General features: G+C 40.7%; 1 protein-coding gene across 1 annotated transcript in view; it reads right to left on the bottom strand.

The window, feature by feature from the left end:
• The window catches only part of ABHD6 (abhydrolase domain containing 6, acylglycerol lipase), a 510,377-nt gene that overhangs the window by 394,240 nt on the left and 90,149 nt on the right, over positions 1-25,988 (bottom strand). The window contains exon 3 of the mRNA XM_044078793.1: positions 21,404-21,517. Coding sequence (XP_043934728.1) covers positions 21,404-21,517 — 114 coding nt within the window. The remainder of the gene's footprint in view (positions 1-21,403; positions 21,518-25,988) is intronic.

The following is a 25,988-nucleotide window of genomic DNA, read 5'->3' as shown; positions in this document are numbered from 1 at the left end:
CTGTCTGCTCATGATTGGCAGTGGAGGTTTATGGTGCTGAGATGCCAGCCCGGAGTCCAACCTTCTACAGAAGGCACACACACACGTACACTCTCACCTAAGGCCAATTTAGAGTGTCCAATCCACCTACTGCATGTCTTTGGGATATGGGAGGAAACCGGAGCACCCAGAGGAAACCCATGCAACCACAGGGAGGACATGTAGACTCTGCACAGAAGGCACCCCAGCCGAGAATCGAACCGGAGAACCTCTTGCTGTGAGGCGGCAACGCTAACCGTTGCATCACCGTGGCCACCCCAATACAAAAAGACACTAAACAGTCTAAACAAACAAATTACTGAGCTGGTCAAATCTGCCAAAGCAAACTATGAGGCAAAGATTATAAAGCTTTTTTTAAATTATGTTAATAACCTCAAGGAAAATGCTAAGCAATGTGCTGAGTTAATCATGAATGGCAACACTTACATCCAGCCTAAAACTATAGCAAACCTGCTGGCCGACTAGTTTAATTCAAATCCCCCCCCAGTCACCTCCCACCACACCCAAAGAAATACCCGTAGCCATCCCCCTACTTGTCATTATGAGAGAACAGGTCCTTACTGAGCTCACTAAAGCCAAAAACACAACCTCCATGGGTCCTGGCAACATTCCAGGATGCTTCTTAAATAACCTAAAACAGAATCTATCAGGGCCACTAGAAACCCTCTTTAACTACAGCCTATGGACGGGCTTTGTCCCAGTGGAATGGAGGACTGCAACAGTCATCCCGCTGCACAAGGGGGGGCCCCATCAACTGACCCAAGGAACTACAGATCCATAAGCTTGACCAGTCTTATCTGATAGCCAATAGAGAAAATTATCATGGACCTGATCATTAACAAGATAGGAAATCTCCAAACACTGGACCAGACCCAATTTGGCTTTGTCAAAGGGAGGTCTTACCTGTTCAGTCTCGTGGACTTTTGAGAAAGTCACAAGGGCTATGGATAAGAGTAAAACAGTACACAATGTTTATCTAGACTGAGCCAAAGCTTTTGACACAATCCGCCACTTGGGGATAATAGATAAACTTACTGCATTAGGCATAAACCCATACATTGTCAAATGGATGGCAAACTGGCTCACTGACAGGACATGTTGTCCAGACAGTCAAATCAACTTCTGATAAGAAACCTGTTACTAGCAGTTTCCCACAAGGCTCAGTGTTGGACCCCTCCTGTTTGGTATATACTTCTCCTAAGTGAAGGCCAATGTTGGGGTCCTCTGGCATACCAAGTTCATAGACAACTGTAAGCTGACAGCAATCACTGAATCCCCAAATGATGCTGACCTACACACAGGCCTAAAAATGACAAACAAGTGGTGCCAAAATGGTCTAAGACTAAATGCTAAAAAATGTGTAATCATACCCTTCAGTGCAAATTATAGCATTGACAGTATACACCTAAAAGTAGAACTAACATATAATACACTAGGAACACAGATAGACAGTAACCTAAACTTTGACCACCAGGTAGCTACAGTAGTAAGGAAATCTTTCTGTGTAGCTCAACTTATACCTAAATGCATGTTATCGAGGTCAAAAGAAGTCATTGTGTCATTGTACTCGGCTATCATCAGGCCTATAATCGAGTACAGTGCTCCCTTCTGCATGTACCTGACCAGGCACTTACACTAACTGGAGCAGCCTCAGAGGTTTCTCACTAAAAAAATACAAAGCTTAAGACATGTCTTATGCTGACTGAATAAGGGCCCCATCCCTATATTGTTTATTGACCAGTGACTTATACCTGACCTACAAGGCATTCTCTAATCCAGCCCTCATGAAACTGTTACATAATCACAAGAAAAATTATACATTACACATTCCATGGACCTTAACCTTATTTGTGCCTCTAACAGAACTTGCTGGATAGACAGATTTGTATCCCAAAGGTTACCTCATCTACAGAATCAACTTCCCATCTTTGTAAAACAAAGTCTGTCCCTCACAGTCTAGAATTTGGAGAAATGGATGGGGAACCATAAATTTGCTCATGGGGTACTGCCCCGGTCCCTTATGGGCAGAAGCAGTTTGTAAAATGATTCAGGGCTGCAACACCCAAAGACTCACTAACCCAGTACCACCCCATCCTATATCTGGGAAATTAAGATTTAATATTGTAATATCCTAGGTATTACTGGCTAGACTTGTAAAGGCTCTTACACCATTAGTGTAGTAATCATCTATGAACCTATATAACCATGGAATGTATGGTATGTGTAACTGATACACACACACACACACACACATACACACTGCACATTAAAGCTTAACAAAACTAGAAATTGTTTCAAACAATTGAAGGAAATACATATCATTGACAGGCTTCTATAAAGACAGTATTTCTTTAAGAATATTTAGTAATGGCTGTGTGATGTCATTAAATTTACTAAGTGTGCAACTTCCCTTTTTGTACTGCTATAACAAGTGAGAGAGGGACTCAGGACTCAGGAAGTAAATGTGAAGTTAAAATGTGTCAGGATAGAGTAGTATTAGTTCTACCCACAGCTTATGATACAACAATTTTTTTTGTTCCCCCGATTTAAACTTGTTTTCCCCTCAAAGTCTTATGTATCATACCCTTATCTACAAAAGGCTACTACATAGCCAGTGTCCCAATGTACACTCATAAATAAACATTTTAAACTTAAAAGTTTCTTTCTACAATAAAAAACAAATAGTGTAATAGAACAGAATATGCTGCATTTTACTTGTTTATTTTTTCAGATTTTAATTTCATTAAACATAAATTCAATACCGATCAATGACATGAAGGCAGTCCAAGCCAAAGAAAGCTTTATTTCAAACACTGCTATAAAAGGTACAGCTAAGCCAGATGAAATATAAGCATCTTACCACCCGCAATATAAGAACACTAATCCCTAAAGGCTTAGCATGTAAAGCTGGCATCAAGTAATTAGATATACAGTCCTGTAAAAATATATTACATGCTAGATCTAGGGTTCCTTGTAATTCACCAGAATAAGTTTTCAGAGCAGGAGAAAAAGCATGCTTATCCAAGACCATGTGAGTTTACAATACTACAAATTTTAAAATGTTACACTGGAGTTCAACATATTAAATGCATCACAAAATGACAACTTCTTTCGAGCTCAGGCGGGCTACTGCTTTCAAATAAAAATGCACAATATTTTTATTGTGGAAACATTAGACCACAGTGGTGGAAAAAAAACTCTGGCACTAGCTTAATTGACCAATTCATAACCAATAGTTTAAATAAATAAATATTTGAAAACTCTTCAGGAACAGCTTTACATTTGGGGGGAGCACTATCGTTTGGATCCTTCCAGGCCCTGGCATTAATAAACATAGCACACTGCATATAAGCATTCTGAATGCCATTCAGGAACATGACTCATAGACATGGACTGAGGCCCATAACAACAGTGTACAATCCCCTTCCCATTCTTTATGAATCCATAATATGCAGTGATATACCAAAGTCAAAGTTAAAGAACACGTTATTGTCAATCAGATGTACCTAGCGGTGCCAGCTGAATTAAATTTTGTTGCTTGGTCCCAGTGCAAGACATAACATAACATATAATTAGAGAGACAATAAGAGAGATTCACATGCAGTAATAATTAGGATACTTGACAACACATCATTTTACCATATTTTGGAGAATAAGACATTAGACAATATTATACAATAAGTATTGCACAAACTAAGAATTCTTATTGTGATTTGCTTAGAATATTGCGCATCCACAATAGCAGTGTGATAAACTCTGTTCATATTTCACATATATGGAGTGACGGCTCACTCCAGCTATTGCACTAACAGTAATAGAAGAGATCTGCTAACTGTTCCACTTATTAAGCAATTTCCCAAGAGTTATTATAGACAGTATGCCACAGCTTGTGGCATACTGATCCTGTTATCTACTGTCATGTTTAACATTTGAGTTCAGCAGGCTTATGGACAGACCAAGAACACTGGTGTCAAATTCATTCTTGATCGCTGAGAGATGAAATCACAAAAGGCAAACTATAAATGCCCAAGCAGGGAAAGAATAGGGATCAAGCTACAGAATTTCCACTCTATTAAAATATTTACGTTCTAAAAGAGTTTCTGTTCCTCATTATGTTGCATGACTCCACAACACAGCATGTTTAGTTTTCTCCACCACACTGTACCGTATCGTCATGCCTATGAGTGATACAGAAAAATGTTTCATTCGACGGGCATGTTGACAGAGGTAAGGTCATTACCAAACTATGCTAATGAAGGGAACTGGTGATATTTGTTTTCCCACAGACTAGAGCTCAGGGACATCACTCTAGGTACTAGGACAGCTTGATTCTGGTATCAGGTGTGCCTGTATCACAGAGAACTTCACTGCTGATAGGATTTCCCTACTGTGCAATGGATTTTTTCTGGTGCTGATATGTTGCTTAGCTCTCTATTCTGTGAAACATATTAGCAGGGAAAGGGGATTACTGCTCACTCACAAGCATAATACTGCATTCTGGTACATAGTAGTAGCCCCATACGTTACCATATTCTGACCAGCCCACATGCAGATGCTGTTATGTTTGTTAATTACACATGATTTGGGGGAGGGGCTCAGCTGTATGCATAGCATGTGTATGGTATTCGGTAAGTGCACAGTTGGGGATGAGACCATGTACAATGTTTTACCTGCATTGTGAGCAACTCTTAACAAATCACAAATGCTTTTAGTACACAGATACACCACATACAAGCTGTACTACATTGTACACAATTTTAATGAAGAGTGTCTATGATCAGTAGTCTGTCAGCTACAGAAAGGCGCATTACTGAAAACCAGAAAGGAAAATATAGTCTTTGCAGTCACAGGTCACAGTAACAGAGTTCTACACAGTTTTAGTGAAGTGCTATAAAGTTAGTGTTTGCTGTAATATTCCATCTGCTGCCAAATGGTTTTTCTCTTCTCCCTTCCAGTCTCTGTCATACATCTACTTACCAAACCAAGGGATAACCCAAAATGTGAAATATAAATCCATCAAATTTACTACTGAAGACATTGAGAAGTGACAGAAGCAATTTAAGGAACTTCTGGATCCAATGGAAATGCACTCCACTAAGAAGGCAGTGACAGAAGCAGTTAGTGGTACTGGTTCAATTTCTGAGGATGAGGTCAATTAAGCATTTCTACTTTGGCTAAGTTGTTGGAATGAATGAAATATTGAAAGTGCTGGACATTAATGAAATGTCATGGTTAGCAGACATTTACAGTTTGAGGAAGAATGCTGGTGAATTGGGTCTATATTATATTAGCAAAAATCCTGTTAAGCGAATACGAAAACACCGACAAGTATTGCGCGAACCGCGAATATGCCGGACGCACTAAACCACGAAATTCAAAAAGTCGAATCCCCATAGTCGGCCAACACCTCCCACTACATACTGCCTACCCAAAAAAAATAAATAAACCACATACATACACTAACCAAAAAGTACAGTTATGTACCTACCATAAATGTAGATGTTCGAGTGTATTCACTGTTGCAATCATTACACTTGGGTTATCCTGCTGGCAGTCTACCTGCAGTTGGCCTGAATTCCAAAGTCCTGGTCCAGCATCGGTTGCTGTCACCTCATCCCTGACGTCAGTGCGCCAGGGGTATAAAAGATGCAGCCGATGCCATTTTCTTCAGTTTTTCTTGTCCCAGATGTCAGGTGCCCCCAAAAGGGTAGGCTAAATAAATTTGCAAATAAAAAATCATGCACTAACATAAACATTACCTTCTTCTACAAGCAAATACACCACATAGGTTGTATAGAATAGAGAAGTATAGATAAGTCCCAGCCATGATAGGGGGATGGTGGGAGGGTAACCTGGACTGCAATAGTGAATACACTCGAACATCTACGTTTATGGTAGGTACACAACTGTACTATGTTCATCGTGTTTCACTGTTGCAGTCATTACACTTGGGTTGAATCCCAAAGCTGGGTCTAAATAGGATTAAGAGTGGCTATGAGGCCTTGTAAAACTGCAGAAGCAAAGCCTGCTCTGGATTTAGAGTAAACAGGTAAGTGATAGTGCTTGGTAAAAGTGTGCACTGAACTCAAAGTTACAGCCTCCAAAATTTCCTTGGTTGGAACTCCTCTGAGAAAGGCTGCTGATGTGGCTGCTGCCCTGGTGGAATGTGGCCTAATATTCTTAGGCACTGATTTGCCCTGTTGTGCATAGCAGAAACAAATGCAGTGTCCTATCCATTTTGAAATAGTCGGCTTTGAAATAGCCTTTCCTTGTGATCCTGCAGCGTATGCCACAAAAAGTTGCTCAGTTTTTCTGAAAGCTTTTGTTTTATCCAAGTAGAAGCGTAGCTGTCTGTGTATGTCCAAAGAGTACAGAAGTCTCTCCCCTTTATTCTGGGGATTTGGATAAAAGGTTGGCAAATTAATGGTTTGGTTAAGAGCCATGCTGGATACTACCTTTGGCATAAATGTTGGGTTTGTCCTGAGAGAAACCTGTTTGGATGAAAAATGATAAAAGGTTCCACTGCCATTAATGCCTGTAACTCTGAAACTCTTCTTGCTGAAGTTACTGCTAGGAGCAGAGCAGTTTTCCATGATAAGAATTTTATCTCAGCTGTATTGGCTGGCTCAAAAGGAGGCAGTGTGAGCTTTTCCAAGACAAAGTTGAGGTCGCATGTTGGAATAGGTGCTCTCCTTGGGCGGGGGGGGGGGGGTCTTATGTTTTTTGCCCCTGTGAGGTACTGTCTTAGTAATGGATGAGAGAAAATAGGAGGTTCTGTATTGTAATGAGCTGAAATGGCAGAAGCATGGATCTTTATTGATGAGAAGGATAGGCCTTTGTCCAGCATCTCAGTTAGGTATTGCAAAATCTGAGGAATATTAGGAACAAGCGGTTCAAGTCCTTGTGCCTGGTTCCAAGCACAGAATCTCTTCCATTTTTCTGCATAAGATATCCTGGTGCTGGGCCTCCTGGCTTCCAAAATGACATCCATAACTGCTTTAGAGAGAGATGTGTTCTGAGTGGCTATATTCGCCATGCAGCCAGATTTAAGGTTCTGAGTTGGCTGTGCAGGATCTGATTGTTTTGTTGGGTCAGCAGTTGAGGAATTTGAGGTAACGTCCAGGCTGGCCCTTGAGACAAGGTCTTTAGGACTGGGTACCAGTGCTGGCGTGGCCAGTCTGGGGCAATCAGAATCATTTTTGGTTTCTCTTGTCTGACTTTTAGGAGTACCTTGGGCAGTAGAGGCAGTGGTGGATAGGCATAAACCGTTAGGCTTTTCCAGCTGAATGATAGAGCATCCACCTTCCATGCTTGTGAGTGATAAGTCCTTGTGCAGAATCTCTGTAGTTGGCAGTTGTAAGGGGAGGCGAATAGATCTATGTCTGGGCATCCCCATTTCTTTGTTATCATGCTGAAGACTTGTGGATCTAGTTTCCACTCGTGAGGGTCCATGAGGTTTCTGCTTAGTTCGTCTGCCAGAGTATTTTTCTTTCCTGGCAGGAATTGTGCCTGCAGATGTACTTAACAGGCCAGTGCTGTGTTCCACAAAGTCATGGCTTGCCTGCAGAGGGGGTAGGAATGTGTGCCCCCTTGCTTGTTTATGTACCACATGACTGGAGCATTGTCCGTCTTTAGTAATAGTTTTCCTGGATGTAGTAGATCCTTGAAGGCTGTCAGGGCATTCTGTACAGCTAGCATCTCTTTTGATTGATATGAAGATGCATTTGGTCTGTGGGCCACATGCCCTGTACACATTTTTCCACCATGTGTGCTCCCCAGGCATAATCCGATGCATCTGTTGTTAGTGTCTGCCTGGCTGTGGGTAAAGTGAAGGCTGTCCCTTGTTGTGGTGACAGGCCAGTGCCCACCATCGAAACTCTTGTTGCAGGCAGGGAATGAGAGTAATTATTGTTTCCAGGCTGTGGCAATGTTGAGTCCAAACACTTTTTAGATACCATTGTAGTTTCCTCATATGCAATCTTGCATATGGAATTAGCAGGATGCAGGATGCCATGAAGCCCAAAGCCTGCAGAATTTTTCTTGCAGGTAGATGGGTCTTTGTTGCCATCATTTGAAAGTAATGAGTCGGTTGTCTTTGTTTGTCTGGCATGAAATAAGCCATCTGGGCAGTTGTATTTAAGCTTTCACCCAGGAATATTATCTCTTGAGAGGGCAGTAGTTTTGATTTCTTTTCGTTTACTGTGTACCCTAGGCAAGTTAGTAATCTTTTTACAAATGCCAGATGCTTTAGTAGAATGTCCTTGCTGTCTGCTTGAATAAGGCAGTTGTCCAAGTAGGGATATATTTGAATTCTTCTTTGTCTGCAGAATGCAATTACTGGTGCCAGACATTTTGTGAAGACCCTGGGCGCAGTAGATAAGCCAAAGGGCAGTGCAGAGAATTGGTAATGCATTGAGCCAGCTACGAATCTGAGGTATCTTTTGCAAGATTGTCTGATTGGGACATGCAGGTATGCCTCTTTGAGGTCCAAAGTAACTAGCCAAGCCTTTTTGCCCAGCATGGGTATAAGTTGCTGCAGTGTCAACATTTTGAATTTTGGAACGTCCAGGAAAGTATTTAGAGTAGACAGGTCCAGTATTGGTCTCCAAGCTTTGTTCTTTCTGGGTACCAAGAAAAGTCTTGAGTAAAGTCCTTGCCCCTGCTCTTGCTGTGGTACTTTTTGAATAGCCCTCATGTCCATGAGAGCAAAAATTTGTTTTTGTGCCTCTGCCCATTGATTGTATGGCAGGTCTGGCATACCTTTTGGCCTTGGTAGGGTGTGAAAGTGGAACCTGCAACCCTGGGAAACAATATTCAGTACCCATTTGTCTTGGGTAATTATGTGCCAATTTTGTGAGAAAAGTGCTAGTTTTCCCCCTAAGGGTGCCACCAAAAGGTAAGTGCTTGGCATTTGTAAAGGGAAGTCATTGGGACTGTTTCCTATAGGGTTGTGATTTGTCTTCTCCGCCTTTGGGGGCTGAGGTACCCCATTGCTTAGGTCTGTATGTGCCTTGTGGCTGAGATCTGCCTCTTGGGCGTCTGTATCTGCCTCTTTGTGGCCTGTCTGACACTGGAAAGGACCATTTTTTTGAGGGCCAGTTCCTGCTAAAGCTGGGTGGCTGAACCTGTAAGAAATCCTTTACTGTCTGCATTGATTTTGCTTTATCCTCCATTTTCTTTAACACCTCTTCTGCCTTAACACCAAACAAAGTATCATGCTGTAATGGAGCATCCAGCAATTTTGCTTTAACATGATCAGGTAAACTTTGTTCTTTTAACCAAGCATGCCTTCGAATGACAGAACCTGTAACTGCAGCTCTGCAAGAAGCCTCTAATGAATCAAAACCACATTGCAAAGTATGCTTTCCCACTTGTTCAGCTGCATGCAATAAATCCTGCATTTCCTTATTTTCAGGACATTCTGAGCTTGTAAGCATTTTCTGTTTGAGCAAAGACATTAGATATTGTTGATATTTAAGCACGTGAAATTGGCAATTTAAAGCCCTTACAGCTAAAGTAGCAGAGGTGTAAACTTTTTTCCCCCATCTGTCCAGTGCTCTAGAATCCCTATCAGAGGGAACAGGAGTTTTTGCAGTGGAAGCCTTGACCCCTTTGGGACCCTGAGAAATTGTTTCTGGGTCAGCAGCAGGGTTTTTATAAATACATTTATGTGAATCTGGAACTCTGTAGTACCTATCTGGCTTAACTGGTGCAGGGGGTAAAGAATCAGGAGACAGACTGGATTCAGAAAAAAACATCATCAACAATATCTAGTACAGGGGGAATAGCAAGGGGCCTGTGCTGAGGTGGTAAAAGAAAATCTCTGAGCCTTTTCTTAGATTCTGAATAATCCTGGCTCACCCAGTGGAAATGCTCCCTCATGGTGTGCAGGGTTTCCCCAAAAGAGTAATCCTCAGGAGGAGAGGCTGAAGAGATAGATTCTTCAGCGTCAGAATCCTCATAGGGAGGAAGAGAATATCCCTGTTCTGAAGAGGAAATAGAAACCTGGTCAGAGGAATCATAGTCAGTATTTTGCCTAGGCCTTTTATCAAGAGGGGGATGGGAACCCCTGATCAGAGTAATTAGGTCCTCGGCCATTTTAAGCATCTGTTTCTTTGGCATGGATGACTGTCCTGTTGAATGCTGTACTTGTTTCTTTGTCTTTAGAGGTGTTTTAGACTTTGCCTTGGCTGCTGAAGTAGCCTTGATAGTAGGCTGTGTAGGTCTGAAAACATCCTCAGAAGCCGATGCCTGCTCAGCGGCTCCAGACCCATCTTAGGGAATAGCTTCCATAGGCCCAATACCTTGAGTTTCCAGAGGCCTAGTTGTCTCCACGTGGGAGTCGGAGGCGGCCTGTGGCTCTGAGGTAGCGGGTGTCAGGGGCTGCGAAAGCACTTCACTGAGAACCGGCGACTGGCCTAGAAGAGGATTTGTCGTCGGTTTTGGACCTCGGATGCCTGTCCTTTTCTTTGTCCTTGCGCTTTTTATGAATTCCGGTCATCGGTTGTTCCGACGGCATTATATAGTTAAACCTTCAGCCAAAGTAATGTAAAGCAAAATCGAACCGACGCTTAACAGTCCGTTGGTTGAATCTAGCACAAAACCGACAACTAGCAACGTCGTGGTCAGGGCCTAGGCAAGGAATACAGTAAGAATGAAAATCCTTATGAGGTATTTGCTTCCCACAAGAAATACAATTGTTAACTTTTACTGACATCGGTCTGGAGCAAGAAAAAGTTTCCCCAATGGGGTACTTAAGCTTTATTGAAGACTTCGGATCTGAAATTCAATTTCGAAAATCTCAGGAGTCGGCTGACCAGCACTTGCGAACTGCTTTTGCTTCGGACACCGCACGGTAAGAAAGACTGAAGAAAATGGCGTCAGCTGCATCTTTTATACCCCTGGCACACTGATGTCAGGGAAGAGGCGACAGCAACCGACGCCGGACCAGGACTTTGGAATTCAGGCCGACTGCGGGTAGCCTGCCAGCAGGATAACCCAAGTGTAATGACTGCAACAGTGAAACACAACGAACATCCCTACTTCTAACCCTAAAGTAAAGCACCAAAACCCTACGTCTAACCCTACACTAAACCTTACATACATTACTATCTATGCACATACCTTAACCTGCAACGTAACCCTAAGGTGCGTAACTATCGCACACTTACCTTATGGAGCTATACAGCAGATGGGCCAACCATGACACTTCGACATTTCAAATTTTGCGGTTTTGGACATTCAGCGTTTCCGTGGTTCGCACAATACGTGTCGCTCTTTTTGTATTCGCGTAAAAGGACTTTCGAGCATCTAAATGGAACCCTGTGAATTACTTATGAACTGGCAAACTATGGAAGTGGTCCCATTTTCATAAATGGGACACTAGTATGCATTTTATTTCTATCATGTTTCTCAGCACCCTCCCACAGAAAACCTAGGGCAGGGTGATAGAAAGAAGGCTTCATCCAATGGTTAAGTCAACGATCTTGAGGAACAATGACAACGTGGACATAGAAAGTACAGTTCTGCAAGTGAAACTTACCATAACAGTAAATGTTCTAATGGATTTCCATTGCAGTAGCCTAAGCTATATGGGTTTACTCCTCCTGCACTGGTTAGCTTCTCAAAGCTCTGACCATCTACCCTGCACTCCACCTGCCAGGAACATGTACGGTACTCATTATAAAAAGGAGATGGAGCACTAAAAGCATCAGAATGTTTTCTGACTAAAATGCACCACAAGTCCTGAGTCCATCTGTTAGGAAACCAAGAGAATTATAACAAAAATATATACAGAAGGGTGAAAATATCCACAACTTGCCAAGCTATCTGAGGAACATCAAGTAAACAGGGCTGGAGAGAGGGATGGCTACTACAATTGTAATCCATTAGAGCATCTACTGTTATGATGTTTGCTTTCATGACTGTAATATAGTCATAAATGAATCACGATGTACTAGGCTAAGCTACAAGGGCACATTCCCACAGCTTAGATAGGAGTATGAAAAAAACAAGGGTGGGAGAGGTGCTACTACCTAATACTCTAGCAACATTGAAGTATATGGTCCTAGCAAAGTCTAGAAAAGGTATCCAGTTTGTAATGTTTTGTAAAGGTATGTATAAAAGACCAAGTTGCTGACTCTAGAATGTGTCTAGAATCCATTCCTTTCCAGAAAGCCATAAAAGAAGCTAATGCTCTTGTTGAATAATGTATAACCCTGCTTGGAAGTGGCTTATTATGTTGGGTATAACAAAAAGCAATAGCATAAGACAACTGACTGGAAATACTTAACTTTGACAATGATTATCCTTTTCTCTTACCTGCAGAGGAGACAAACAGTTAGTCAGCTTTCCTAAAAGACTGGGTTTTGTGTAGTTAGTATATGAGCTGCCCGTGAACATCCAGAGAGTAAAGAATTCCCCCATCCCTTGAAAGAAGGCATTGAGATGGACAGTCTGGCTTAAATAAACTCTGAGATGACTTTCAACATAAAGGTATAAAAAAAAGAAAAAGAAACCCTATCCTTGCAGAAAATAAGATAGGGTTGACACCAGAAGTGCCTGCAACTCAGATACTCACCCAGCAAAGTCAGATCGATCAATAAGCAGCATTGCTTTCCATGTTAAGAACCTCAAATCAGCCTCAATCTCAGGTTCAAACAGAGACTGAGTGGGTTTCTTAAGCATAAACTTGAGATCCCAGTGAGCAGCCACCTGTTTCGGATATGGGCAGATATGAAAGACCCCTTTTAAAAACTGTTTAACTTAAGCACTGTTATAAAGGGAGAGATCTGAAGGCAGACAAGCAAAGATGGCTGTCAAATATACCTTGATAGAAGAGTACGATCAACTGCTAGACTGTAACTAACACAAATAATCAAGAACCAGATGCATCCAGGCCTGACATAGATCATGGTTCTTTCCATGGCACCAACTAAAAATCTTTTTGACTTGGATCATGTTTCTTTGAGTGTCACCAACTAGAAAACATTTTTCACTTACACATATATAATTTTCTACTAGCAAGTTTTCTGGCATCCTTCTGAACCTGCTACACATCCTCAGAAAACAGGTGCCTAAAAGGTATCAAAATTGTATCATTCAGGCAGTTAGCTGAATAGTTTGCATATTGGGGTATATCAAACTCCCTGTCTTGTATGCGTAAAAGGATACAACGCCTAAACAGCATGCCCTATATGGACCGACTTAAAGCCCTGTCACTACACTCAGTATCCTGCAGAATACTAAGATGTGACCTGTGTCTGGCATACAAGGCATTCTCCAACCTAATACTAGTGGATTTACAACACATCAGCAAGTGAAATAGCATCAGAAATACTCTGTCTAGGGATCTAAACATCTTCTACAACATCAACAGAACGGTTTGGAGGGACAGGTATACCTCACAGAGGATACTGCTGCTCTGGAACAGACTTTCCATCCATATAAAACAAAGTTCATCCCTATCTGTATTTAAGCATAACTTGAATCTATGGATGGGAAACAGAACATTTACCCCAGGACTGCCCCCCGTACTACTAATGGACACATGCAGCTCCTAAATGCTTTATCCCATGCATGTGTCCCTTCAAATTATCTATGGTTATGATCCAAGTTATACTCATCAGGGCACAGTCTCTAACCAAAAGGATAGGTTAACGAGCACAAAAAGGGAAAATGTCTAGGTTTAAAATAGTCCACAAAGGTATAGGTTCATAGGTGTGTACTACGCAAATGGCCCTGGAGCCTTTACAAGCCTAGCCCATAGGATTACCCTGGCATCATGCCACCTGACCTTAGTTCCCAGTGCCTCTGTCGAGAAGAACTACTAGAGTGATCCCGGGTGGAATTTTCTATTTCCCATCCACTCACCAAGATTTCTCTTGAAGAGGGCCAGTGAGGTGCTCTGTTTGACATATATGGGAAGTCTATTCCATAGCATGGGCAGTATCTAGGTTATGAACCTGTCCCTCCAGCACATTCTGTTGATTGTGGTACTGAGGTTGAGGTCTCTGGAGGGTGTGGTGCGGAGGAATTGGGATTTCTATAGATGTAATATTTCTAACAGAGCTGGGTCAGACATGGCTTTGTAAGTCAAGCAGAGATCGCCTCTAAGTAGGACACTAAGGAAGGCTTTTTTATGTATGCCGAAACCGGTCTGTATGTGTTAACTTTTTACACCTTTGTAATGGCTTTTTTACTTTTGGATAAGTAGGCGATATGAGACAGAGAATAGTTGGAGTTTTTTTGAGTCTGTCCATATAGGACAAGTGTTTAAGGCCTAGGATCCTCTTTGTGAGGTACTTTTGCGGCCTCTTCAGTTGTTGAAGGTATCTAGTGAGGTACATGCCAAATGGGGCATTGTACTCGATGACTGGCCTAATGAGGGAAGAGTAGAGGGAGACAATGACCTCTTTCTTTCTGGATGCAAAACTTTCTGACCATAGTGGCAATGTGGTGGTCAAAAGAGAGGTTGCTGTCAACTTGTGTTCCCATATCACTTATAACGCCTTCTGTGTTCAGTGGATTACCATCGATGTGGTAATTCATGGGAACCAGGTTTTTCCCAAAGGGGATGATAACACATTTTTTGGCATTGAGTTTAAGGCCATGGTTATGATACCAGTCGTTGGTCTCAGAGAGGCCTTTCTGTAGGATGTCAACATCACTTGGGGAGTTAATAATAGCTCCCAACTTGCAATCATCTGCGAACATTGTCAGCCAGAGTCCCTTCATGTTGGCCTGGACTTCAGAGAAGTAGATACCAAACAGGAGAGGACCCAGGACTGAACCCTGTGGGACTCCACTCATGACAGTTCGGTAGTATGACTTGGAGTCAGCTACATTCACACTGTGGATTCTATTTGTGAGCCAGTTTGAACCCACCTAGTGATATAGAGGTTGATGCCTAGGTTACTGAGTTTTTCTATGATTCCTGAGTGGGGAATGGTATCAAAGGGCTTGGCCAAATCAAGTTAGGCTATATGAACTACCTTGCCTTCATCCACACCTCTGGTGACTGACTCAAAGAAGTCGACCAAGTTGAGCAGGCATGATCTACCATTCACAAAACCAAACTGTGTGGGGTCCAGAGTTTGGAGATTCCCTATATCCTTGTTTATTAGGTCCATGATGATGCGTTCCATAGCTTTGCATATCAGACTCGTCAGGTTAATGGGGCGAAAGTTACCAGGGTCTGCAGTCGCTCCTCCTTTGTGGAGAGGGATGACTGTAGCAGTGCGCCATTCAGCAGGAACAAAGTCTGAGGTGAGGCTGTGACTGAACAGGGCACACAGGTGAGGTGCCAGCTCACTCTGTAGTTCATGTAGAACACAGCCAGGGATATTGCCAGGTCCCATAAAAGCTGTATTCTTGGCATTGGACACTGCTGTTTTAACCTGTGCAGTAGTAATACTAGGTGCCTGGCAATCTACTGGTATTGCGATTGGCCCTTTTGTGGGGGAGAGGGGTAAAGTTGGCACTGAATCTGTCAGCCAGTATACTGGCAATATCTGTTGGCTCGGTATAGGAGGTACCATTATGCAATAGCTCAGAGTATTGCCATGGAGATTCTTTACATATCTACAGAAGGTCTTGCGGTTGTCTTTACTATCTGCTGCAATTCTGTTTTCATAGCTAGCTTTAGAGGATTTGATGAGGGATATCAACTTTTTGTTGAGACCGATAAGGGAGTTTTTCCAGTCTTGGGACTTCACCTTATTCTGCATCAGTTTCGTCCTTCTGTTGTAGAGTTTGTTTATGGCAGGGGACCACCAGATTGGCTTCTTTTTTTTGGAGGAGAACGTTTTGGTTCTATTGGGTATGCCGAGATCCATGCATTTGTGTACGTGTTCATACAGTGCACTGGTGTATGATTCAGCGGTTATGCAATTACTCTCCATTTGCATGGGTGCCGTGAAGTCAGCCTCCTCTGTTTTTCATGGTGGTTACCTTTGTGGGGGTGGGGGGGTGGGAAGAATGTGGATTTCCAAAGTGATTAGTTTGTGGTCAGATCTAACCAGATCTAACCAACTACTGGTGTAGAGCAACGGTCACCCATGTTAGTAATGACCAGGTCAAGGCTGTTGCTACCTTTAGTGGGGGTAAGAAAGAGCTGGTCCAGGGCATTGGACTTAATGAACTCCAGGAAACATTGGGCAGTTGTACTGGTACATGAGTAGTTTTCCCAGTTAATGGAGGGGTAGTTGAAGTCACCCAGTATAAGAGTGTTAGGTTGGACCCTAATATTCTCCAGGGTGCTTAGGAACATGGAGCGTGAGTCTTGGGATATGGTTGGGGACCTATAGCAGGCTACGACCTGAATCGCTGTCTTACCCAATGTTAACTGCACCTGAAGTATCTCTAATACGTTATTGTTGGGCATCAAGCCTAAGACTTACTTATGAACATTTAAGATGGGTGTGGAATTCTGGCAAGGGTATGTCTTGTTTCCACTCCTGTTTATGATTTTCATGGGCAGGATATGAAGGTGCAACCAAGATCTGAACAGCATCCACTCTGGGGATATAATGACTGTGTCTGTTATCTGCAGACAGTACTATCTTAGCCACAAATAAATGCGATATCCAGTATGAACTGGAGAGATTCACTGCTAACTATAAAGCAAATGGGATGAAAATTAGCACCTCTAAATCAGAGCCTGTGGTTCTTTCTTGGAAATACTGGAATTCTCCCTGTAAATGAAGAGGGTGCCACTACGACAGTTGGAAGAGTTTAACTATCTTTAGGTTTATAGCTCATGAGATAAGATAGAGGGAAGTGGTATAGTGACCAGTGCGTAGCTGCAATGGCATCAGTACTGCTGGTGTTGGACTGGAGTGTGGTGGTTGGTGAAATAAGAAATGAATCAGAGGATAAATGTCTCAGTTTACAAGTAAACTATGTCTCCAACCATACCTGTATTTCATGAGTTTTGGCAGTGACATTGAGTGGTGGACAGGCTGCGCAGCATAGCCTATCTACCTAGATAGCTTCTACATCTCAACAATGTTAGGTGACGGTTATTTTTTACAGGCAATGTTATGACCATTGGGTCTGCACTATCTCCTACAGACTTCATGGGCTGTTCTTTGTTTCAGGCTGACAGTGATGTCTACTTGACTGTGTCTGAAATTCCCTTTTATGATGAGCTTCTCTCTGCGACTGTGAAGGTGCATCCTCCTGTCAATGATCTGGGTCTCTTCCCTTCAGGTCTACACAAACCTACAGATTGGCTCTTCTTAATGAGCACAGAAACATAGCCTACTCCTCTGAAAGTCTTATCATCTGTAATCCAGCACTTGCACTTAAGCTGTCAGTACTTTACCCCAGTACTGACCCATATGCTATGCTGATGGATTACATTCATACAAATTAGTCTTCTGATAATGACTTTTTATTCGATTATAACTTTGTTCTTGCAGAAATAGGTAATAATAAGAGTAATAATAACAATATCATCCATTTGTTAACCAGGTAGGCCCACTATTTCCACACTCCTTTTTCAGGGGAGACCTGGAAGCAATGTCTGGTTAACTGATTTGCTTAGAGTCATACAGTAAGCAAAGGGAAGATTTTGAAATCAGACCCAGAACAGCTGCATTGTAACACATTGTCTTAAACCTTTACACGAAACTCCCAGGTAGGGTCATTACCTCATTATAAAGTATAATATTTTGAAGTCCTTATTCTGAGTAGCACTATAGGCTAAAGAACACAGAAAACCTGAAGTACAAACGGCTATTCTGTCAACAAGAATTATCAGTGGTATTGGCATCAGTGATATAATCCAAAAGACTCCGAAAACTTTTTGGTAATTTGCGAAGATGTCAGGACTATACATGAATGAGGAAAACTCTGGAAGTGATAACTGGTTAAGCTAGGGCTATCATTGGTAGTAGAAGATCCCAAAACACTTCCGGTAAATGATAGGACGAATAGTCTAACAAACAATAAGGTCTTTTGAAGGAGATGGAAGAGTTTCTGAACAAATGTGAGCAAAATTCTGATGGAACTATCCAGAAAAGTGACAATGGTTATGCAGACGATATTACCTAAACTGATGTATATGAGGAGGCACTTCCTGAAAATGAGAGATCAAAGCGACACTATGGCAAATGTCTGACACTGGGAGAAGGATCACATGTAAGTAAATATAAGATGCTTGTAGGGAGTGAGGTGGGAGTGTACTGACTTCCCTGCTTCAGGCATTATATGACAAGTAGAATACTGAAAGGGAATGTACAGAGAGAAGGGGTGGCAATGAGGTAATCAGAATACTGAAAGGGAATGTACAGAGAGTAGGAATGGTAATGAGGTAATCAGAATAATGAAAGGGAAAATACAGAGAGAAGGAATGGAAATGAGGGTAATCGGAATGCTGAAAGGGAAAGTACAGAGAGTAGGAATGGTAATGAGGGTAATCAGAATACTGAAAGGGAAAATACAGAGAGAAGGAATGGAAATGAGGGTAATCGGAATGCTGAAAGGGAAAGTACAGAGAGTAGGAATGGTAATGAGGGTAATCAGAATACTGAAAGGGAAAATACAGAGAGAAGGAATGGAAATGAGGGTAATCGGAATGCTGAAAGAGAAAGTACAGAGAGTAGGAATGGTAATGAGGTAATCAGAATACTGAAAGGGAAAGTACACAGAGAAGGAATGGTAATGAGGGCAATCGGAATACTGAAAGGGAAAGTACAGAGAGAAGGAATGGTAATGAGGTAATCAGAATACTGAAAGGGAAAGTACAGAGAGAAGGAATGGTAATGAGGGCAATCGGAATACTGATAGGGAATGTACAGAGAGAATGGTGGCAATGAGGGTAATCGGAATACTGAAAGGGAATGTAAAGACAGAAGGGGTGGTAATGAGGGTAATCTGGAGTAGGAAGACAGACAAACTGTTAGAGGGGACATAAACTGATGTGGTAAAAGAAGGACTAAACAGTAACACAAGTGGACAGAGGGTTATATTATGGAGAAGTGGGCTGTTTAAAGTGGTAAAGTGCAAGAAGAGTAACAAGGGATGGAAGAAAATAGGAATAATATAACTAGACCAGCTACTGGACAAAAAAGGCAGTATGCTGCTCAGTGGTGAACATCTTACAGCTCCATGGTCCAGGGTTCAATCGTGACCTCCAATCACTGTCCATGTGGAGTATGCATGTTCCCTCTGTGTCTGTGAGAACTGTTTCTGAGTGCTTTTCTTTCCTTCCAATTTACAAAAACATTTTCTGATTGACCGGATACTCTAAACTGTTTATATGCATTTAATTTACCCTTGTCTTTGTTGCCCAAATAATGGCTGAAAAGGATCACATACAGGCAATTTCATTCACCCAGTTAGTAACTGACTGAAAAAGAAAGGCGAAGGGCTAAAAACATTTGAATACATTAGGGATCTGTTTTGCCTAGGAAATCAGGATTTGTGGCAGTATCTTATCATAAAAAGTATGTTATAGTGATGAAAGGGAGAAAGGAGGGAAAAGTGTGATCAGAGAATGGCCAGGATATAGGAAGTTAAGGAGAGGTGTTGTACATAGGGAAGTGAAGAGAAGACAGACAGGAGCTATGACAAAAAGAGGCCAGAAAGCATGGGACAGACAGCCCCTGTTGCAACAAGGGATGAGCAGTGGAAGGAGGCATGACAAAATTCATAGGCTTTAAGAATGTGGGTCTATGGCAGGCAGAAGCTCCATATACACAGAGGGTACTTATTCCAGGAACGGATGATGAAGAAATAGTCAGTGGTGGAAATGTGGAAACATGCAGGTTAGACAGCTTTGAAAATCTGCATGGAAACTGGTAGGAAGGAGAGAATGGCTACCAGAAGACAAGTATAAAGAATGGGGTTTTGGAGTTAAGGGAGAGAATACAGCAATGGAAGGAGTTCTTGGAGAGTTTAAGAGAATACAGTATGTAATGGACTTGATAATGGTGAAGCGAAAAGGGTGGAGGGGTAGGGTAAGGCATAATGGAAATGTAGAGTGAACGATAAGAAAATATTATGGGGACATAAGAGAAGCAGGACAGGCTAGAAGTAAGACAAAACAGTCGTCAGAAATGATAAGTAGGTGGAAAGATTAAAAAGTGCAGAGTAGAAATGAGTGGGATTACATGATTGGCAATTAGAAACAGGAGAGGATAATACCACTTTTTTATCATTGCTGGGTAGGGGTGTCTAATGGAGCCATACAAGCTAGTACATGTGGAAGATTTTCATATGAATTTGGGGGTACAGAGGCACAGCAGTAAGAAATCCTATCTCACAGCACTTGGTTCTCTGGTTTAGGTCCCAGTTGGGATGCTTTCTGTATGGACTTTGCATGTCCTCCCTGAGTACACTGCAGTGTCTGGTTTCCTTCCTTATCCCAATGACATGGCAACTGCTTAACTGAAGCACCATCAAACTGTCCATAGGTGCTTGTGCAGTTTACTTTGTGTTTGTGTGTGTCTCTGCGTGTTTGTGTATAAGTCTGTATGTATATGTATTATGCAGTGGACAGAAGCCCTATCCAGGACTGGTTCCATGCATTACACACCAGACACTCAGATATCCACAAACTTGAATGGAATAATGTGTATATTGGAAACTGAATGAATGAATGAATATCCACAACAGACTACAACTGTATTGGCAGAGAAGAAAGCAGATGTGAATAAGAAAATGAGTATAAGGGATATCCTTATAAAATCAGAAATGTAATATGCTTCATTTTAAAAACTTAAAAATTACCTGTACCTCAGTGCAACAGATAGTTGCTCTCCTCTTAGCCTTTAAATAACATATTCTTCTTCTTCTTTCAGTTTTTCCCGGTTAGGGGTCGCCACAGCGGATCACCTGTCCGCTCATGATTGGCAGTAGAGTTTTAAGGTGTCGAGTTGCCAGCCCGGCACCCAACCTTCCACAGAAGGCACAGACATGCACACACTCACACCAAGGGCCAATTTAGAGTGTCCAATCCACCTACAGCATGTCTTTGGGACATGGGAAAAACAATAACAAAATACAAAAATGATCACAAATTAGACAGTGTATGTACTTTCCATTAAAAATAAAATAATGGCTGCACTTTGTACAGCTGTGAACCATCTCTACCTACAAAGAACAAATAATGAGTTATCTTTGTCCATACATATAACTCATTAAGGGCTGGTAATTTGGTAACTAGAGACAAATGCTGTCAACTACAAAGCTCTACACCCTGTGAAGCACACACAGACACACACGCACACGCGCACACGCGCACACACGCGCGCACACACACACACACACACACACACACACACACACACACACACAGCAGTCACACAGTAGTAATTCCATTTCATACACCAAAGGAACTTTGGGAACACCTGCTTACCTGATGTATCCGCTTCACCTGTCCCTCAATTGAATAGTCATCAGCACATGTGCGAGTTGTGCCTCCGTGACCAGGCAAATCAACACAGATCAGGTGCAAATTCTTTGGAAGAAACTACAAGAGGAGAAATACCGCATGTTACATTCTGCATTATGAAATATTTAGCAGATACATAGTATTGCACTAGAATATTCACTTAGTTTTCCCACAGAACCTTACACCAAGACAAAATACTAATTTATTTACTTAATTTTGTCTGCCAGGGTACAGTACTGATCAAATTTGACCATTTGCAGGTAAGCACTGGGTTACATACACAGTAAAACAAGATTCAGGAACAGATTCATAAATGCCTACACTACATGTACACCAAGTGTACACTGTAGAACATCCCTACCACATTTTTGTGCTATCTATTCACTCAGAAAAATTAAACTAAGTGTAGCTGCATTCTACACACTGTGGTAACCTTTATGAATCCCCCTCAATATTTAAGGTTGAAAGAAAATTAGTAGGAAAACTAAAATTAGGATGAAGAAGGTGGGAGTTATGCTTGCATGTCTATTCACTCAGAATGGTATACACCTAGTGGAGGCAATAATGAGTCTTGTGTGGCGCTAAATTTATAACTAAATTATACAGCAAAGTAGCGTAACACTAATGCAAAAAATATACACATATTTACAAGAAGGTTTAAAAAGAAATAGGATCAGGAGTACACAACACAAGGCATAATACAGGTGTTGTAGATAAGGTAGCTGTGGTCCAATCAAAAGAATAAACATAGTGTATACAAGTACAGAGGGACATTTTATCAGTGAAGAGAGTAAAATATATACATATATATATATATATATATATATATATATATATATATATATATATATAAATATATATATACATAGTATATACAAGTCCAGAGGGACATTATATATATATATATATATATATATATATATATATATATATAAATATATATACATAGTGTATACAAGTACAGAGGGACATTTTTATATATATATATATATATATATATATATATATATATATATATATATATACATAGTATATACAAGTACAGAGGGGCATTATATATATATATATATATACATAATGTATACAAGAACAGAGGGACATTTTATCAGTGAAGAGAGTAAAATATACATATATATATATATATATATATATATATATATATATATATATATATAAATATATATATAAATATATATATACATACTGAATAGAAGTACAGAGGGACATTTTATATATATATATATATATATATATATATATATATATATATATATATATATATATATATATATATACACATAGTGTATACAAGTACAGAGGGACATTTTATCAATGAAGAGAGTAATATATATATATATATATATATATATATATATATATATATATATACACACACACACACACACACACACACACACACACACGCACGCACACACACACACGCACATACATGCATACATACATGTCTATATATATCTATCTATATATATATGTGCAGGTTTACTATCAAAATGTTGGACGTCAGTTACACAAACTGGGATGGTCAAAAGGTTATTTTCAAGTTCATGTAACACCGATCCTGAAAATGTTCGAATCCACAACAGTGAATGCTAGTGTGCATTCGCTGCTATGAGGTCGACGTTCTGAATGCATATCGCACTAAAGTGGGTATTGGGATATTTACTCTTTCCCTCACTGTAGTGCAATCTCAGAGTTGGAATATATAATTAGCAAGGGGTGTGGTAGGCACAGCTCACACATGGGGGGTGCAGGGGGGGGGGTTGCCCTCTTGCAAAACATTTGTAGGAAATCCCCGAACGTCAGGTTAAGTTGGGTAATGTCGATAATGTCGAATCTGAATTATCGACTTTACCACTTTTGTTGTTTTGAGCAAATGATGATTTTATTTATGCCATTTTTTTCGAGTAAGTCATTACTCGAACAACTTTGTTTCAGCATTTTGATAGTAAACCATGTATACATATCTCTCTCTCTGTCTATACATATATATATATATATATATATATATATATATATATATATATATATACATACACATACACAGTACACTAGCACTTTATGTTTATATAGCAAAGTTCCATTGCCCTACCATTCTCAGACACCAAGCATTCTTGTTATATGGAAAAAAACACCCGTAACTAATGTATTTATTTATTTAACAACAATAATTACCTATCAAGAATTAGTAGTCACTTGTGAATTTACCCATGGTGTACTCTAATTTGTGCTGTCCTTCCAATAATGGGACATTTTTGAGACGTTTTCAGTTAATACTATCTGTACTTAAAAAAGATAAACTAATTTGGTGCCTTTTCCCTAACCATTTTTTTTCTTTATCCCTAATTCTGGAGGAAAAACACCAAGAGCTATGATTTCGCATTCCACATAATTAGAGTCACACCTTCAGACAAGAGGAGAAACAACCGTTTGAGAGAGGGAATCATTTAGCTCTGGAAATCAAATAGCTCTTGCAGTTGTGGCCTGATTATTGACACCAGCACTCTTAATTTACTTGATGTGAATGATGTTAAACTTACAGAAGCTCAGCATCTTGACTCTGTCCTGTACCCCACCTGACAGATGAGATATTTATACAAATAAAACACCATCTGAAATCATTTTTGGAGGGATGTGCTCCCCTTCATGCAACAATATTGGGGCCCTGCCTGCATACTCCCAGTCTTTGCATATGCACCTCTTTGAGACTCTAGCAACTCAGAGGAAAGGGAAAGATTATTTTTCCTCTTTCCTCCAGGCTGGTGTGGCCTTACAGGTTGTATAGTAATATACCAGAGTTATTGGGAACAGAAACCCCAGATCAAGGAGCAGAGACTGAGGTGTAGCATCCCTGTGAAAGATTTATACATCATTATTAAATTTACTTTCATGTATCACTATAGTCTGTTGGCCAGTGATAAGACTGTACATGGTAGATCATGGGAAATAAATATCATTAAGTCAAAGCAGACCCTAGCAGCCCCTCTACAAATGATGGTTTCTAGCTATCACAATATAGTCCTGCCCTACCCATAGCTGTAATCCTACTCGTGTTTAGAAGTGGTTTAGATGGAGATTGTAAAGGAAACACTGTTTACTAAACACAGACAGATGTACAAGCTGAGTGCCACTTTCCAAGTCATTCGAAAAGCAGTGTCAGTGGTGCAAAGGATAGTACACCTGCCTTTGCTGTAAGACCAGGAGGCTATGAGTTCTATTCCTACTTTAGCTGACTGGATTGCTGACACCTCACTGCAGCATGAAGGGATGTTGCACTCCTGAGTATGTCATCCTTCAGATGAGACATTACACTGAGGCCCCATCTCCTTGAGTTCGTGGTAGCTCAGTTAAATGAAAAAGATCTCAAGACACCTATCAAAAAGAGTAAAGTAAGTTCCCCAATGCCTTGGCCAAGTTTTTCCTAGTAATACAAATACCATCGCAGGTCTCCCCTATACAGAGATCACTTGCCTGTTGGGAGTAACCTGGCCAACAAAGAAAAAAAATTCCTCAAAAGAGAAATGAGAATGCATTTGACTAGTTGCTAAAGCAAGTCAGCATCTCATAAATGGAAATGTACAACAGCAACAAAGAAGACAACAGCTTACATGTCAGCACTGGTCTTCAACCTCACATGCAGAGTTTCTGCAGCCTTTTTTGCAATACAATGCACAATAAAAAAGATCCATCAGCTGGGCATACATTCTGAACACAGTAAAAACAGAAGATCATGAGTAATAACACAAGTCTTGTAAGAAGCCACAGGAGATGGGGTGAAAAGCTGTTTTCTCAGTGAAGTACAAAACTTCCCAAAATTTATATTAATGAAATAACTATATGACTTGACTCAGTGAAACTCAAAAACCAGTTAGGCAAGAATTTAGTAGTAGAAAATATGGAATTCCCTTGTGTTAAAACAAATAAAATGACTCCAAATTAAATCTTGCATTATCACTTACCTGTTTTACCTGTGGGAAATGGCAATCACATTTGGGGGAATAATGTAGTCTCACACAGGAATATCTAACCACTTTTCATGTGCCATAGTGTATGACCGTGAAAAGAAATCCTTCAGCTGGGCATATGGCTGGCTACCCATCTAATTGCCATAGATTTTGAACACATTAAAATAAATGACTACATGTAAAGAGACACAAGTCTTTTAAGAAGCCACAGAAGACAGGCTGGAAGAGTGTTTTCTGAGTGAAATACAAATTTTCACAAAATATATATTAATGAAATAAGTGTTATGACCTTAGCGAAACTCAGAAACTGGCTAAGTGAGAATTTAGTAGTACAGAATGTGGAATGCCCTTGTGTTAAAATAAATAAGATTACTCCAAATTAAGACTTGCATTATCACTCACCTGTTTTACCTGTGGGAACTGGCAATCACATTGGGGGAATAATACAGTCTCACTCAGGAATATCTTACCACATTTTATGTGCTACAGTGTATGACCGATCATCACTACAGTAGAATGAAACTGGACAGAAGAACTTCATTTTGCCAGTACTTAAAACACAAGAA

Source organism: Protopterus annectens, chromosome 7.part1 (genome assembly GCF_019279795.1).
Source record: "Protopterus annectens isolate FY-2018-M chromosome 7.part1, PAN1.0, whole genome shotgun sequence".
NCBI lineage: Eukaryota > Metazoa > Chordata > Ceratodontiformes > Protopteridae > Protopterus > Protopterus annectens.
Note: the sequence above shows the minus strand (reverse complement) of the source record. Positions and strands in the feature narration are given on the sequence as shown.